Source organism: Oncorhynchus kisutch, linkage group LG18, assembly GCF_002021735.2.
Source record: "Oncorhynchus kisutch isolate 150728-3 linkage group LG18, Okis_V2, whole genome shotgun sequence".
Classification (NCBI taxonomy): Eukaryota; Metazoa; Chordata; class Actinopteri; order Salmoniformes; family Salmonidae; genus Oncorhynchus; species Oncorhynchus kisutch.
In genome coordinates this window covers 44,942,047-44,957,641 of record NC_034191.2, presented here as the reverse complement: position 1 = coordinate 44,957,641, position 15,595 = coordinate 44,942,047, and the positions used below count along the sequence as shown (strand labels likewise).

Sequence of the window (15,595 nt, the reverse complement as noted above, 5' to 3'; positions counted from 1 at the left end):
ATTCAAATAACTAAAATAAAAGCAGAGCCATCCAAATAACTGTATTTCTGTGTGTACTTCCGAATGGTTAAATGTTGTATCCTCTGCTCTCCCGATAGTGAGAGAAAGCAGCAGTCTCACTTGATCCATTGTTCTCATCCTTGTCATATGCCCTTCAAATCAATGTACTGTATTTGATGTTTGACATGTACTAATTGCCTAACTAATGTCCACCAAGCCACTAATCTATTAGTCCTACAGAACACCTCCTATTGTATATTGACCTCCAGAAATGTACTTCCTGACAAAGCACACAAGTAATAATGTATGAAGTTATAAAGATACTTGAATCATCCCGTATCTCATTGATAAGACATATGGCAATGGGTGTGTAGTGACCAGCAGGTTTCGCAGCTTCTATACTAAAGACGTTATGGAGATAGGAGGAGGGCAGCCTATTTTTTTTTCTCTCACCGTAGTAACAGTCCCCTGGCAACGGACCAGAGTGCCAATTATTGCTAAAGTCCCCCAGGTTCTCCCATCTCACTCTGTGTATTGGTAGCATCAGCAGCGCCGGGAAAGTTTAGAAGCTTCATCGCATCAGGGGAAAACGCCATCGCTGACACAGTATGTCGTTGGGATGTGTTTAATGATTCTTTTACCATGACATATTCGATTCCAAGATAGAGCTTTCGAGTACATTTGTGATTTCATTTTATTAACGTCTATTGTTTTTTACAATCCTGTTTTTCATATTTCTGTTACCGTGAGTCAGAACAGTGAGAATATTTCAAATGTCTTGATGGCAGTAGATGGAAATGTTTCCGCAATTATGAGATGATAGCAATAGAGACTGATTATATTTTATCAGTGAATTTTAGTGTGCAGTTGAAAATAATAATGCAAAATGAAAAAATGTTGATGGTCCTGTAATTGTTTTCTGGATTATAGATGAATTGAGACAGTAAAATCAATAAATGTAGTGATGAATCATTTTCAAGTCTCAGTTCCAATCTAGTCTATTGCAGTATTTCAATAGTAGCTCCTGTGTTGCAGTCATAGCATTTCCCTGTATTTCCCAGGGCTCTGACCCTGGCCATATAGGTTCCTTTGCAGGAGGACGGGGGCTCTAAACCTTCCTCCTGCTGGATTAGTGAGAGTGAGCGAGAGAGAGAGAGCGAGAGAGCTAGAGAGAGAACGAGAACGGGAACGTGAGAGAAACATAGAGGATTCAGCATGGGGTCCAGCTCCTCTTCCTACGCCCCAAAAACCATCTATTTGGACGTGGATGGAAAGGTTCAGAAGGTGGGTCCTCCTCTATCAGGTTTCTATTTTCCCTATTCATTTTTCAGATTTCCCCCCACCCCGATTTCTAACTGATACTAATCTCTCTAGAGATCCCTCTTTATGAAACCTCATAAACGAATTGTCTCTCTTTTTTTCCCATTCTTTTTTATCTTCAAACATTTTCTCGAAGTGTATCTATTATTCTCCGGATCAGCCGAGTTAACAGATTGCGCCATCAGCTATTTTCTCTACCGTAGCTAGTCAGCATACTTGAAATGAAGTATTGAACACCAAGAATGAGTCTCTTATTACCTATCCATGAGTTCCATCCATTTTCATTAGCGCATATCCTGGTTGACCAGAAAATGAGATCCACAGACACAGTATCCATGTTCTTCTCTCTGTGTGAGAGAGGATGTACTCTGAGCTAGTCAGTGGGAGGGCTGGGGTCTCTCCGTGGGGACTCCTGTATCAGAGTTAGACTCTCCAAAGTACCTTGTGTGATTACATCTCTTCGATCATTGAGGTCCCTGGCTGCAATGATGGAGTCAACCAATAGACAGACTGGATGGTGAAATGGTGTATGTTTTTTGCTAGTATTGGTAGGCTACACTTAGAATCCAGTGTGGTTTGACTACTGTAAGAATCAGGTGACCAAATCAAAAGCTCACCAAAGTCATATAATCTCTACAGGTGGCTAATGATCTTGACACAATGTGGGTTCCTTATGGCTCCACGGTTTTTGTTGGTTACCACACACCTAATCTCGTGCACCAGTCATGCTGTGCCACCTTGTTGCCTGTATGTTCTGTTTATTTCTATATTTGTGGTGAAAAAGTTGTGAATTCTCTTCAAAACATGAGTCAGGTGTGAGGCCTCGGAAATCGCTGTGTTTTCAATAAACCAAGAGGTGGTGTGACATTGTGTTTCACAGGTGTTTGTGGCATACTTTAAATGAGCACAGACAGTGCCACCTGTTGCTAGCATGTTCTATGCCTCCATTGTTCTCTACTCCCCCCTGAGTCTGAGGAAAACTAGACATGGTCCTGTGTGGCTCAGTTGGTGAAAGCACGTTGCTTTCAAGGGTTAAGGTTAAATTCTCACAAGGATCACATACAGGAAAACATATGCCCCTCACTGTACTGTAAGGAAAACCAGAATTGTTTGGTGGACTAATTCATTATCAAAGGGGGAAGAAACAGAACATGATATTTGTGAGCGTAGAAACATCACTAGCCTGCCCAGTATGTTCTTGTTATCGCAGCTCCCGGGCCATTGCACTGTAATCATGTAATACATATACTGTAGATAACAATATAAGCTACTGTGTCTCATATTTGCTCTCATCATATGCTTCAACATCGTGGTGTGAGTGTCACCACCGACTCAGAAGATTGGGTGATCTCGCTCTCTGAGGCCGATGTGAGTAAATCACTAAGAACTTAAAATGCTACGGGCCAAAGTCTTTCGTCAGGTCAATGGTATTCCAGGGCGCGTTCTCAGAGCATGCGCAGAACAGCTGGCATGCATATTCATGGTCATTTTCAACCTCTCCTTGTCCTAGTCTGTAATCCCCACATGTTTTAAGATAACCACCATCATTCCTGTTCCCAAGAACTCTAAGGGTTCATGCCACAATGACTACCACCCTGTAGCACTCACATCTGTAATCAGGAAGTGCTTTGAGAGGCTGGCTATGGCACACATCAACTTCATCATCCCAGAGGAAAGAGGAATTACCAATGTGAGAATGCTGTTCATTGACTAGAGCTCAGTGTTCAACACTATTGTCCCCTCCAAGCTCGTCACCAAGCTTAGGACCCTGGGACTGAACACCTCCCTCTGCAACTGGATCCTGGACTTCCTAACAGGCCGACCCCAGGTGGTGAGGGTAGGCAACATCACCTCCGCATCGCTGACCCTCAACACGAGGGCCCCACAGGGGTGTGTGCTTACTCCCTTCTGTACTCCTTGTTCAACCACAACTGCGTGGCCACGCACAACTCCAACACCATCATCAAGTTTGCTGACGACACAACGGTGGTAGGCCTGATCACCAGAGACGATGATACATCCTACAGGTCAGTGACCTGGCAGTGTGGGGTTGGAAACAACGACCTCTCCCTCAACGTCAGTAAGACCAAGGAGCTGATCGTGGACTACAGGAAAGGGGTGGGGCAACCCCCATCCACATCGACGGGGCTGCAGTGGAGCAGGTCAAGAGGGACCGAGCTCCCTGCCATCCAGGACCTCTATATCAAGAGGTGTGAAAGGAAGGCCCTGAAAATCGATTCCCACCACCTAAGCCATATAGACTATTCTCTAGTGCTGAGCGATTAATCGAAATGTCAATAATTTTTCCATGTCGGCTCAATTACTTGAATTCCATTTCATTCATTTTTTTTCTCCTGTGGGCTCAATGCGCACATTGCACTGCAGTTTCTTTAGAGATTTTTCCGATCATATGCCCGAACGGTGTGATGTAGTAAGGAGTTGTAGTTTCCAACAGGACAAATGTTCTACATAGTTTAGTGCAGAAAACGTGATAATAAACTACAATGACCATTATCCATTGCGGGGCTAAACTTCTCCAGTCTATGTTTATTTTACACTTGCTATGTAGGAGACAGAAGAATGTGAGATCAAGAAGTGGTACATAGAGAGCAGTTTCTTCAAGAGGTATCTCTACCTGAAAATACATGATCTAAGTGATTGGTCGTTGGTATTCAGCAGTCATAAAAGCATGCTGTATTTACCTTGAAGCACTACTAAAATATTGATTTTGTCAGACAGCATAGGCAGCAGCTCTATAGAGGTGAGATGATGACTTGGAATGAAATAATAAAGTCTTCGAATAAAACAAATAGAATATACACAACAACTGAAATATTTTACTAAAGTAAAGTAATGTGAATAAATGATGGTTAACAAGTGATAAGCAGTAATGGGCAGTCACTACCATCATAGGACTTTTATTCATTGTTTTAATCTGTGTTGTTACAGCATTCAACCCACATAATGCATGGTGCATTTAATGTTGAAAAAAAAAAATTTGAAACCGAAATCAACATTTTAATAATTTTTTTTAAATGATCGAATCCGAAACAGAAACCTCAGAAAGCACTAAACACTTTTTGTTCTACCTTGTAATTTTTACATTGTTATTGATTGCTGCATTGTTGGGGTTAGAGTTTGCAAGAAAGGCCTTTCACTGTACTTGTGCACGTGACATTAAAACTAGAAACTTCTCTTATAGAATGTTGCATGTTATTCAATGGGTGGATTTAATCCTAGATGCTGATTGGTTAAAACCCCTTTCCAGCCAGTGTCTATTTGCAATGTTGCATTTGGTAGCATTTCAAATAGCTACTGCTTCTCTAATGGACCTGTCCTCCAATTTCTTTGGCTCATTAAATTTTTTATGCATTCCGGAATAAAAAATGGTCAATTCCCTCTGCACATTTAACCCACTTAGCACAAGTGAATCTACCGGATTTTGCTACCTTTGTGACAAGCCTATTTCTTCAAGTCTGCTTTGATTTGGGATACATAGGGCCAGGCACTTAGTAAGCCCAGTATACTTGTGATGACACAAACCCCTGTTGTTATGGTCGCATAGAGTGGTTCAAGTAGAGACCTGAAAGTGACACATGTCCATTCAAGGGCTCGGGAGTTTGAGGGATTGTCTCCTGCATCTGCTTGTGCAAAAGGTCTTCAAGTTGTTGGAGGCTAGCCAACATCGACAGCTTAGATACACTTTACTTGACAATGAATCTCAGGCAGACACCATATGAAACGAATGTGTACCGTCAGTATACCACAAATAGGAACTAACATTGTAAACGAAATGTATTATCTGTTTTGACATTTCTGTGTATATTGCTGTGGTTTACAGAGAATGATACACACTCTCTCGCTGGGTTGATGAAGCAAGTATTTGTTGCTAGTATGTTGACGGAGTGTCGTATTATCTACGAGTTTGGGTTGGTCCCTGACAAAGGTAGAGTTGTTGAGTTCACACACATCTTCAACTGCATGCCTTTGTGATTTAGTCCTCAATATTTGAACTCATAACATACAGGGCTCACTTGAAAAAGAGATGTGGCTTTAAGATGTGACTTTAAAAGGATAAATCACTTTTAAAAAACACAATTGTTTTCTCTTTCCACTGTAGCCTTTTTATTCTGTGAGACTCAGGTCTCACAGAGAGCAAACTGTTTTCAGGTGGCTTGAGATGCATAGGGAGACAGACGACTCTCACCATTCGTCTGCCCTTTTTTTTTCAGGTGGTTTTCAGTCGGCATTGTAGCCCATGTGACATCAAGGAGCTCCTTTGTTCCTCGTCCAACATCCCCAGGTCAGTGACATGTCAGCTGCAGCCCGTCTCCTTCCCTCGTCTCTCTCGCCATTCTCTCACATTCACAACATCAGTCGAAAGTATGCACGACACACAGCACATTTGTTTCAAGTTCACTACAAACGTGTCGTCTCTCTCTATCCTGACTGAGCTTCATGAATGATTCGTAAACTACAAGTAAACACCAAGCGACAAGCTTCGCGTGTGTTGCGTTTTAGAGCATGTGAACAAGAAATGTAGGTTGCATTCTTAATGGATCTCTATATTAGTGCACTACTTTGGTGCCCTGGTCAAAAGTAGTGCAATTTGGGAATAGGGTGCTTTCTGGAACGTATCCTTATTATTTATTATTGTTGTTCCCCCTCCGTAGGAATACTGCCATCATGATGGTGGATCCTGAAGGGGCCCTGGTGTCCATAGACCCGACCATGCCTACCAACTCTCCCAAGTAACACGTCACCTTTACCCTAATCACCAAATCTCAATGATACAGTATTTACTCGATTGAGCTCAGTCATAGAAAAGATTGAGCTCAGTCATAGAAAGGCATTCCTGACCGTTGTTAATCCAAAGAATGCATAGCCTATGTACTATGCGTAAAAATACTTTTCAAACGTTATGTAATCAACGACTTGATGAATGACGTTGGAATGTTACTGACATGTTTTACAGCTCCTTGTACAAAGTAATTTCTTTGTCCACCGGTCAGCTTGGAGGTGAAGTACCAGCGCGATAGTTCAAATTCAGCAAACACTTTTTAACCTTTGACCTTTTAGATCTTAATTCATTCTTACTCGCATAACTCACATAAAGCTATCACAACCAAACTTAAAAACAAAGTTAAAACAACTCTGGGTACTAAACATAAGTTTCGATCACTAGAGTGATTTCTTTTTGTTTGTTTGCGCCCACAGAGAAAGAAGACATGTTTCAAAATGTGTTATCTCAGGTGGCAGAGCAGTTCAGCAGGTAATTAGTGTGTTTATGTTTCACTGCAGACAGAAGCATTGCGCTTTAGCCTTTTCCCTTTCCGCAGAAATACCTCACCAGGGCCTTTTCAAACTAACCTCTTTCACATATTTTTTTTGCAGGGCTTTCCGAATCAACGAGCTGAAAACTGAGGTGACCAACAGACTGGCCATGTTGGAGAAAAGAGTTGAGTGTATGTGCAAGGTTTTTTTGTTGTTTGACTATTGGTGTGTTTCTCTCTTTGTGTGTGTGTTGCTTCACTGTTACCGAATTCACCACTTTAGGTACTAACAGTCGTGTTGCCGTTACAGTGGAGGGACTGAAGGTTGTGGAGATTGAGAAGTGCAAAAATGACCTAAAGAAACTACGAGATGAGATGACATCCAGAGGCGGAGGGAGGTACGATGACCTTTAACATAAATGACACTCACCAAGCCATGCTTCAGATTTCTTAGGATATTCTATAGTAAGACTTTTATGTTGGTTTTAAAATGTTGTTGCGATTTCGAGGAATCATACAGCTAGCAGATCAATGATACAAATATGATGTATTTTCTCGCATCTCTTCAGAGTCGGGAACTGTCCCTGCAAGTACAACTTCTCAGACGACGGGAAGAAACTTAATCCCAGACGTGACGTCCCAAGTTATCCAAAGGTACGGAATTAGGGGATTCTAGTAATATACAGTAGGCTATACGTTTTTTTTCTTCTCAAACCTAAAGATATGAATCACTTTGACATCATTAATCCTAGGACTGACGCTGTGACTTCTCTCTCATTTCTACAGTATACCTTATCCCAGGAGACTATTGAAGCACTGAAGAAGCCAACCTTCGATGTCTGGCATTGGGAACACAACGAGGTTAGTTCTCTTGAGATTAATTTATCTTCTGATATCCATCATAATTCCATCCAGGCCCTATATAATCACATTTTTGTAGTAAAACATTTTGAAGTATTTTCTCGAGTTGTGAACTTAAAGGAATAACTACACTCAAAAACTATATTTTAGTCTTTTTTCATTAGTCCAATTGTGCATGTCAGCAATCATGTTTTCAAGATAGAGCACTTGTTGCGCCTTATGATGATGCGTGTGGTATTCTTTTAACTGTGTCTTTGAACGGTGGTTTAGATGCTGAGCTGCTTGGAGTACATGTACCATGACTTGGGACTGGTGAAGGAATTCAACATGAACCCCATCACTCTCAAACGCTGGCTGGTAAAAGTAGAACTGTATAAAAGCAATTACCTCAATGTGCAAGTGGATATGCAATTGATATGGAACAACAACTTCAAAGAAGAGAACCTAAAAGCATTGATGACTATTTGGATAGTTTGATTGACAGCTTTCTTTCTCACAGCTGGGCATTCAGGAGAACTATCGCAGCAACCCGTTCCACAACTTCCGCCACTGCTTCTGTGTCAGTCAGATGATGTATGGCATGATTAACCTGTGTAACCTGCCGGTAAGAAACGACTGTCCTAATATAATATCATACAAGCCATTTACCAGACACAAGTGGTCTATAACTAGGGTCCAGACTTTTTTCCTGGTCAGGTCAGGTGGTAAAGAAAAACCTCCTGGCACCTTGTATTAGAGATTAGAGACATCAACACGTTCTGTGTGTGTTCCTCAGGAGAAGATGACTCTGACGGACATGGGCATTCTCATGACAGCTGCAGTGTGCCACGACCTGGACCACCCCGGCTACAACAACACGTAAGCGCCCAAAGGTTCCTACTCTGCGCCTCAGTTCCCACTGCTCTACAGCCTTGACTTAGATCTCTGAATAGATGTGGATGACAGACACAAAACGGATGTTTTGGAACTCCTTAAATACTGTTATTACATGGTGGAAATGGTCCAATCCATTCTTCCAGTTTTGATGTAAGGTCGGGAGTTCCGTCCTGACCATGTGACATGGCCAGGGTAAAACTCTGGGTCCTGGTGATTATAGGCTTCCCTGGTCAGGTCATGTTGTCAAGGAAAACTGATTCATGTCACAGAGGTTTATTTTGCCTGTCAGGTATCAGATCAATGCTCGCACAGAGCTGGCCGTGCGTTACAACGATATATCTCCCCTGGAGAACCATCACTGCGCCGTGGCCTTCCAGATCCTCTCGCTGCCCGAGTGCAACATATTTGCCAACGTCGAGTTGGAGGCCTACAAGCAGATCAGACAGGTAGGTGGTGACCTACACAGTGATTCTTTCTGCATACCAAATGGCACCCTATTACCTACTTAGTGCACCACTACTGACAGAAGTAGTGCACTATATGGGGCGGCAGGTAGCCTAGTGGTTAGAGCATTGGACTAGTAACCGAAAGGTTGCAAGATCGAATCCCCGAGCTGACAAGGTAAAAAATCTGTCATTCTGGCCCTGAGCAAGGCAATGTTCCTAGGCCGCCATTGAAAATAAGCATTTGTTCTTAACTGACTTGCCTAGTTAAATAAAGGAACAATAATAATATTTTTAGCATACAGCCTTTGTCTCTTTGCATTTCCTTCTCTCTAACTAACCACAAGATGTTTTGAGTTGGCCTAAGGCAGGAGGGGGATTTCATCATTTGTGATGATTCCATCTCCCTTGTACAGGCCATCATTACCCTGATCTTGGCCACAGACATGGCCCGGCATGGAGAGATATTAGACTCCTTCAAACATAAAGTGGACAGCTTTGACTTCACCAACGAGGAGCATGTCACATGCGTACGTATTGTACATCACATGACATCAACTGACTATGTATATTGCACATAGGGCGGCAGGGTAGCCTAGTGGTTAGAGTGTTGGACTAGTAACCCGGAAGGTTGCAAGTTCAAACCCCCGAGCTGACAAGGTACAAATCTGTCATTCTGCCCCTGAACAGGCAGTTAACCCACTGTTCCTAGGCCGTCATTGAAAATAAGAATTTGTTATTAACTGACTTGCCTCGTTAAATCAAGGTAAAATAAATAAATAAAAACATCAAGATGTGCCAAATAGGCATACCTTTGTACCAGGAATAGCCTCAGCAAATTACAGAAACTAGGAGGGGTGCTCTATAACAAAGACAGGGATGGAAAAATAGGGCATACCCAAGAAAGACTTTGAATAGTGGCCTGGAGATACACTATATATACAAAGGTATGTGGACACCCCTTCAAATTAGGGGATTCGGCTATTTCCTGTTACTGACAGGTGTATAAAATTGAGCACGCAGCCATGCAATCTCCATAGACAAACATTGGCAGTAGAATGGCCTTACTGAAGAGCTCAGTGACTTTCAACTTGGCATTGTCATAGGATACCACCTTTCCAACAAGTCAGTTCATCAAATTTCTGCCCTGATAGAGCAGCCCCGGTCAACTGTAAGTGCTGTTATTGTGAAGTGGAAACATCTAGGAGGCCACACAAGCTCGCAGAACAGGAACGCTGAAGCACATACTGTGGCACAAAAATAAAATCTGTCCTCGGTTGCAACACTCACTAGCAAGTTCCAAACTGCCTCTGGAAGCAACATCAGCACAATAACTGTTTGTCGGGAGCTTCATGAAATGGGTTTCCATGGCTGAGCAGCCACACTAAGACCGCAAAGACAAGTGTCGGCTGGAGTGGTGTAAAGCTCTCCTCCATTGGACTCTGGAGTAGTGGAAACGTGTTCTCTGAAGTAATTAATCAAGCTTTACCATTTGGCAGTCCGGTCTGGCGGATTCCAGGAGAACACTACCTGCCCGAATGCATAGTGCCAACTGTAAAGTTTGGTGGAGGAGAAATACTGGTCTGGGGCTGATTTTCATGGTTCGGGCTATGCCCCTTAGTTCCAGTGAAGGAAAGTCTTATCGCTTCACATACAATGACATTGTAGACGATTCTGAGCTTCCAACATTGTGGCAACAGTGTAGGGAAAGCCCTTTCCTGTTTCAGCATGAAAATGCCCCCATGCACAAAGCGAGGTCCATACAGAAATGATTTGTCGAGATCGGTGTGGAAGAATTTGACTGACCTGCCCTGACCTCAACCCCATCGAACACCTTTGGGATGAATTGGAACACGGACTTGCGAGCCAGGCCTAATCGCCCAACATCGGTGCCCGACCTCACTAATGCTCTTATGGCTGAATGGAAGCAAGTCCCCACAGCAATGTTCCAACATCTATCGGAAAGCTTTCCAGAAGATTGGAGGCTGTTTATAGCAGAAAGGGGGAGGTCAACTCCATATTAATGCCCATGATTTTGGAAAGCGATGTTCGACGAGGAGGTGTCTACATACTTTTGGTCGTGCAGTGTTATGTGATTGTAATGGAGTTAAGAACGTACTGTAAACTCACTCCACAGCTATCTGGAAATGTTGCAGACGGAGATATCGAACTAGATATTTTTTGATAGCTCAAACGGTTGGTATGTTGTCAAAGAGGGCAGTCACGTGTGTCTCCAAGCAGAGGATCACTGGTCCAAGCCCGATACAGGTACAGTGGAAGACAGGGACAGGGTCGGTGGAAGACGCTAAACTGTTAGCAGCACACGGATGTCCGTTTCATGACGTCAGTCCGGTCCTATCCTATGGAATAAAGCCAGAGGGTTCTAAGATAAAGTGCCTGTGTTAACCTTAAGTGCTCCAAAGCCTTTAACCACAAGTTCAGTGCAGTGAAAAAGTATTTGCCCCCTTTTAAAATGTTCTCTACTTTTGCATTATTTTTGAGACTGAATGTTATCAGATCTTCAACCAAAACCTAATATTAGATCAAGGGAACGAACCGTAAGTGAACAAATAACACAACAAATACATACTTATTACAGATTCCCTTGATCTCATATTAGGTTTTGGTTGAAGATCTGATAACATTGCCGAATAAAAGAATATGCAAAAATAGAGAACATCAGAAAGTGGACAGACACTTTTTCACGGAACTGTAGACCTTTCCTGAAAAGTCACACTAGCTAGCCAATGCTAAGAACTATGGTTGTGTTGCCATGACGCACAGTGAAAATGACTCTGTACTCCTTGGCTGTTATGTGTGCAGCTGAAGATGGTTCTGATCAAATGCTGCGACATCTCCAACGAGGTCCGGCCAACAGAGGTGGCCGAACCCTGGGTGGACTGTCTGCTGGAGGAGTACTTCATGCAGGTGACCTCGATCGAGTCTAATCATGTCTAATAATGTGTAATAAGAGAGTCTAATAATAGTGAGTCTAGTAATGGTGTTGATTGGATTTTTGGAGTGAAAACAGGGTTCGGCTGTCACTCTTGAAGTTGTGCATGCTTTCTTTAGAAGGGTCAACAAACAAAAAAAATCATCGACATTTCGGCCATCTTGGCCTTCATCGGGGCGGGTCTGTCGATAAGAATGATGTCATGAAAGAGCGGAGGTGACATGTACAAACCCTCCTGTCTCGGGAATTGACAGAGTGACAGGGAGAAGACTGAAGGGCTGCCGGTGGCTCCGTTTATGGACAGAGACAAAGTGACCAAGCCCACTGCCCAGATCGGATTCATCAAGTTTGTCCTCATCCCAATGTTTGAGACAGTCCTGAAGGTAGGCGTGTGTGTTTTAACCACAAAGCAAATGTCACAACATAGACATAGTGTGTAAGCGCAGTATGCGCGTGGCAGTGTTGGCGTTTGTGCACACGAGCGTGTGTGCATGTGTGCCGCCTGTGAGTGTTTGTGTGTGCTTCCGTTTGTACACGTCTCTTATATTTCATGACCTCTTGAAAACAATGCCAGTGGATAATTGCATATTGACTAGAAAAGGCTGCTGTCCTGAATACCTACCCACCAACCTCCCCTGTGTGTGTTGCAGCTCTTCCCCCAGATTGAGGAGATCATGGTGCAGCCTCTGAGAGACTCTAGAGACCACTATGAGGAGCTGAAGCAGATCGATGACGCCATGACAGAGGTATGAAAACAGTTCACATTTAATAATTACAATGTCCTTCAGGGTTGGGGTCAATTCCATTTCAACTCCAGTCAAATTCCAATTCCCGATTTTCCTCGTTGGAAAAACATTGGATAGAATTGGAATTTCTTATTAGTCACGATCAACCAGGGTATTTGTATCCTGGGGAGGTGTCCAACCACTTTCTAACATAAAGGTGTGTCTTTTGTTCAATGAGGCACAGAAGAAGAAAACGGAAAATATGTCATTAGGAGGGAAGAAGAAGTAAGCTTTGCTGCTGCTGTGAGCACAGTGGTACTGTGTAAGTAACGGACTCTGATTGGCCGGTAGTGTTAGTCCTGAGTGCCCCCTCTCTCTTCTGCCTCTCTCCAGTCTGCCAACAACAACACTGCTGCAAACTAGTGAGCTCGCTATAGTAGGAGCACAAAGTTTTCTTCTACTACGACCGCACAATATTTTCATCACTCTGAATTTGCTTTCGAAAAAAGAACCGAATAAACCAAAAGAATCAGCTCAACTCTACTGCATTTAAAAAAAAAATTAAAAAGTGTTTTCACAAAAATAACAACAGACTGTTTGAGTACTTGGAACCACTAGCAAGATGAGGCTCTTCCGTTGAAGATGAGGTTTATAGTTAAATGATTCAGTTCTATAGTATTCCCCTCCAATTTGCACCAATCAGTCCTGGCCCTTGGGAGGGAGGGCACTCACCTCAACACCAAAAAACTAAGCGGGGTCATTTACATAGACCTGCAGCCCAGTGGCAAAAGCAAAGTGGTGAAAACGTTGCGCTGTCTAAACGTCATCAATGTGTGTAGTGGGATTCGTCACAAACTCATTGATAACGTTCTGACGACCGAATAGTGTCTTCCCCGTCTACGATTTGACAGTTTTTCTCTCCCATTGCTGTGTGTGGTATTGCAAGGTCATAGTGTGCAAGATTTTCCACAGCGAAGAGCATTGTGATGGATGGAGCCAAATCACAATCAAGAATGCTTTGTCCTCTTAAAGCACATTGTGTGTGTGTGCGTGTGCGTGTGCGTGTGCGTGTGTGAGTGTGCCACTTACTCAGAATCCTGTCTCTGGAGAATGCAGTCTGATATCCTGATGTGCTTGTTTCATTTTAGGGCTCTGGCTCTCGTTTTATGATCCAAAAATTCAAAAAGGTCGTGGGTCGTCCTGATCTGCGTCTTTGAAGACAAGATGGAGGGTGAAAAGAGTTATCTTCTACACACTGAGCCAGCCTCAGACTACATGAAACACCCTGGGTGATCTCCACTGTTTTGTTATGGACATTACAGAAGGACAATGTCTCTGTTTCAATGTCCACACTAGCATACTACTTAGGATGAAGTCATGTATCAGGGACATTGGAATATAGCCAATGTGTGTTCTCGGTGTAGTCTGTATTTTTTTTCTCATTTTTACTGTAATTTCTGAAAGCTAATTGGTCATTGTAGGTATCAATTACTGTGTTCACACAGGCAGCCTATTTCTGATCTTTTTGCCCAATAATTGGCAAAAGATCTGATCGGATTGATCAAAAGACCAAACATTTGGAAAATTGGTCTGTCTGTGTATACGCAGCCTATCATAATTTCTGAGTGACAATTGGTCATTGTTGGTATCAACATGCCATATTTTCTGCTTTCTGTTTTTAGTCACACTTGTTGATGTTGCCTATATTACAAATAGCAACTAAGTTGTATGCTAGAACACTTTCTTTTCCTTTTCAGTTCTCCTATTCAAATGCAAAACTGTTTCTGAAACCGTTTGAATAAATTGACTCTTGATTTAAACATGTCAAGTACACAGCATATTTTAACATAATTCTGAGGGTTAAACATTATTCCAACAAATTCAACAAATTATTCCCCAGTGTGTGCACTGAATTAATTTACATAAATTCATATTTTGAGGTTTGTGTATTAGCACATCCATTGTTGTGCAGTATATTCATTCTGAGATACATGTTGTAAGTTATTACAAGTGTAATCATTACAATCTAAAATGTTATTCTTATATTATTTTTAGTTTTGCATAGCACATCCTACATAAACTGTGTAAAATACAGTACAGTTGTAAAACAAACATCCTTTTATATTACATTTGTCACCTAGTAATAAACTCCACCAGTATTTTGAAAAGGTACAGGTTATTAAGAAGAGATTAACATGCACAGTAGTGTCTGATTTTCATCTCAGAATGTAATTCTCATCGAAGGTTCATGCGCCATGCCATTGACTCTTCTATGATTGGTGCAGGGATGAATGAACCAATGGGAGGTCAAGCTCGGGAGTCTTTGAAAACGTATGTACTTTACTTGAGATCTGTATTCTATTGTTTATGCTTCATGCACAATGCGGATGGCCCTCGCTTACGCTTGGATTTCCTACTCATTGTCATTTAGGAAAACCATTTTAAGAGCGTAGTAGCCTATAGCTTAATGCTTCGACTGGGTGTGTGTTGAAACAGGACCTCTTCGCCAGTTTTGTTGTACCACCCCAAGCTACCACATTTCTCTTTAGTGTCCCTCCACAAAGATAAGTGGGTGGTATTCAACTGGTACAGTAGATTTACTAGTACCTGTTTTATAACCTTTTTTGATTGCAACCTGTTTCACATTTTCAAGAGTGATTATTGTCCATCTGTAAGATGATACTTACATGGTGATTATACTTTTTATGACCTATATGATTCGGATGACAATTGGATGATAAAGATTACGGCCCCGAAGAATCCAAAGAGATAGGATGTCAATACTGACTTTAATGTTTGCTGCAGGTCTGCTGCTAAATGCTGATGACAAAACAGGGATGGAAAGAACTTTCCTCTGCTTCTTTCCTGTGCCAGTTGGCTTCATGTCCAAGACCTTTTCACCTCTTTTCTCAATCTGTTTGATGGGTTCTTGGGGCTGAACTTAGGTCCTGAGTATAGCCTAGTCCTCTTGTTTAGAGGGAAGTATCTTTGTTCCTCGTGTTGCATGAAAGTGATCACTGGGCCTTGCTATCACCCCCCCCCACACACACACACACACAGTTTTTGTTGTTGTATCTTTCTGATAAATTATGCTTTGCTTGTAAACTATTTGTTTTAGGTCTTTGTTTGATTCTCACTGCAGTA

General features: G+C 42.3%; 1 protein-coding gene across 7 annotated transcripts; it reads left to right on the top strand.

Annotated features, from left to right (window-relative positions):
• Positions 1–489: 489 nt before the first annotated feature.
• LOC109908859 (high affinity cGMP-specific 3',5'-cyclic phosphodiesterase 9A) lies at positions 490–14,271 on the top strand. 7 transcript variants are annotated; one of them, XM_031796859.1, is made up of 20 exons: positions 490–606; positions 1,062–1,284; positions 5,553–5,623; positions 5,994–6,071; positions 6,296–6,339; positions 6,538–6,592; positions 6,715–6,785; positions 6,904–6,991; positions 7,163–7,247; positions 7,380–7,454; positions 7,725–7,811; positions 7,954–8,058; positions 8,230–8,312; positions 8,620–8,776; positions 9,190–9,303; positions 11,597–11,701; positions 11,981–12,109; positions 12,377–12,472; positions 12,696–12,773; positions 13,600–14,271. In XM_031796859.1, exons 2-19 carry the CDS (start codon positions 1,216–1,218, stop codon positions 12,738–12,740), a joined length of 1,557 nt encoding a protein of 518 aa, XP_031652719.1. In that variant the 5' UTR covers positions 490–606; positions 1,062–1,215; the 3' UTR covers positions 12,741–12,773; positions 13,600–14,271. The 7 variants fall into 7 exon arrangements, with proteins under 7 accessions (XP_031652719.1, XP_020363194.1, XP_020363191.1 ...); XM_020507605.2 differs by having other exon boundaries at positions 12,690–12,773; XM_020507602.2 differs by having other exon boundaries at positions 6,877–6,991.
• Positions 14,272–15,595: the final 1,324 nt, after the last annotated feature.